General features: G+C 65.2%; 1 protein-coding gene across 1 annotated transcript in view; it reads right to left on the reverse strand.

The window, feature by feature from the left end:
• Positions 1-2,206, reverse strand: part of SEMA4C (semaphorin 4C) — a gene marked incomplete at its 5' end in the record, with an annotated part of 6,168 nt that overhangs the window by 2,305 nt on the left and 1,657 nt on the right. The window contains 6 exons of the mRNA XM_031065121.1: positions 387-621; positions 697-813; positions 886-982; positions 1,248-1,346; positions 1,749-1,811; positions 1,897-2,045. Coding sequence (XP_030920981.1) covers positions 387-621; positions 697-813; positions 886-982; positions 1,248-1,346; positions 1,749-1,811; positions 1,897-2,045 — 760 coding nt within the window. The remainder of the gene's footprint in view (positions 1-386; positions 622-696; positions 814-885; positions 983-1,247; positions 1,347-1,748; positions 1,812-1,896; positions 2,046-2,206) is intronic.

Below are 2,206 nucleotides of genomic sequence, written 5' to 3' on the forward strand. Positions count from 1 at the left end.
GCCCGCCCACGTCCCCCTGCCGGGACACGCTGCTGTGGGCACCGCGGGCACCGGGACATGGCCACTGTGGGCACTGGGACATGGCCACCATGGTGACCATTGGCACTGGGACACAGCCACTGTGGGCACCATGGGCAGCGGGACACTGCCATTGTAGGCAGCATGGGCACCACAGGCACCAGGACAGGGCCACCATGGGCACCAGGACAAGGCCACCAGGGGCCACCATGAACACGGCCACCATGAACACCACAGGCAGCAGGACAAGGCCACCATGGGCACCGGGACACAGCCACCATGCTGACCATGGGCACCATGACAAGGCCACCATGGGCACTAGGACAAGGTACCTTGCAGACCCGTGCCACCTGTGCCACCACCTGCTCAGTGTAGTGGTCATACTCAATGGCCCAAACCCAGCCCCAAACCAGCTCAGGACACGTCCCCAGGTGTGCCCAGGTGTGCCCAGGCGTACCTTGCAGACCCGTGCCACCCGTGCCACCACCTGCTCGGCGTAGCAGTCGTACTCCACGGCGCGCTCGCTGAAGAAGAAGTAAACCTTGTCGTCGTCGCCGCTGCCCGCGCTCTCGGGCACGAAGGCCGACGCCACGAAGTGAGGCTCTGCAAAAGCTCCTTGTCACACCTGTGCCACGTCCCCTGTCCCCTCCCGTGTCCCCTGTCCCCTGGGGTCCCCACCGTTGAGCCACGAGGTCAGGTACTCCGTCTTCATGGAGTAGTGCGGGCCCAGGTTGCGCAGGATGACGGGCTCCGTGCCCAGGAAGTTGTTGAAGGTGGCAGAGTAGAGCTCCCCGTCTGTGAGGGAGGTGTTTAAGGGGGGTGGCGGGCACGGGTGGCACCCCCCGTGACCCCAGAGGTGTCACCTACCCACGATGAGGCCGGTGTGGCCCTTGGTGGGGTCGTAGGGACATTTGCCTTTGCCGTCCTCGAACGCCACCGGGTCCAGGGTGAAGCCGGAGAGCTCCTGGGGGGCACGGGGGGGTGGGGGGCACTGGGTCATGTCTGTGCCACCCAGACAGGCCCAGGGACATGGACACCCTCCAGGTGACCCTCCTGGGGACAGGGACAGCCTGGGGCCACAGCACAGGGACAGGCCTGGATGAGGGACATGGATGCCCCTGGATGATCCTTCTGAGACGTGGACAGTTCTGGATGACCCTCCTGGGGACAGGGCCAGCCCTGGGGAGGGCAGGGGACACTGGGGACCGGGATTTGGGGACCCCACTCACGATGTAGGTGCACTTGGGCTGGAAGGCGTAGGTGCCGCAGGCGTACAGGTGGGAGCTGTTGTAGCTCTGCAGGAAGCGCACGTAGTTGAAGCAGTCGGTCTGGGAGGGGACACAGGGGACATTAATGGGGACAGGGGATGTGGCACTGGGGAGGTGGCATGGTAAAGGGGTGGGGACAAGTGACATGGCACAGGGACAGTGGCACAGCGAAGGGACCATAGTCTCAGGCACGGGGACAGTGGCATAGCAGAGGGCATGGGGACAGGGGACACAGCATGGGGACAGTGGCACAGGACAGGGATAGAGGACAGGGGGCACTGCCACCACATGGGGACAGGGGAATGTGGCACAGCACAGAGACACAGGACATGGCACAAGGACACAGGGACAGGGATGCTGGAGCTGGCACAGCACAGGGACACAGGACATGGCACAGGGACACAAGGACACAGCCCCTGGAGCTGGCACAGTGCCCCAAACCCCCCATCACCCCGTGCCCACCTGGTTGTTCTTGCCCTTCTGCACGCACTCCGCCTTCTTCTCCACGGGCGCCTCCCAGGAGATCTGGGGGTGGCACAGGGGTCAGGGGCTGGCAGGGCACCCCCCACCCCGAATGCCACCCTGCTTTTGGGGTGCCCCAGGGCCTCACCGCCGCCTTGAGCTCCACGGTGCCCGTGGCCAGGGCGAACACGGCCTCGCGGGCGCCCACGTAGAGCAGCGCCTCGGCCTCGTCCAGCGTCAGCGTCAGGTAGTGAGAGACCCCGCCCTGGGAGAAACGCTTGGCAGTGTCCTGCAGCTCTGTGGGGACAGGGACAGCGGGCTGGGACACCACAGCATCACCTAACCCCTGTCAGATCCCACCTGCAGCTCTGTGGGGACAGGGACAGCGGGATGGGACACCACAGCATCACCTAACCCCTGTCAGATCCCACCTGCAGCTCTGTGGGGACAGGGACACC

This window comes from Geospiza fortis, unplaced genomic scaffold (assembly GCF_000277835.1).
Source record: "Geospiza fortis unplaced genomic scaffold, GeoFor_1.0 scaffold855, whole genome shotgun sequence".
NCBI classification, from domain to species: Eukaryota; Metazoa; Chordata; class Aves; order Passeriformes; family Thraupidae; genus Geospiza; species Geospiza fortis.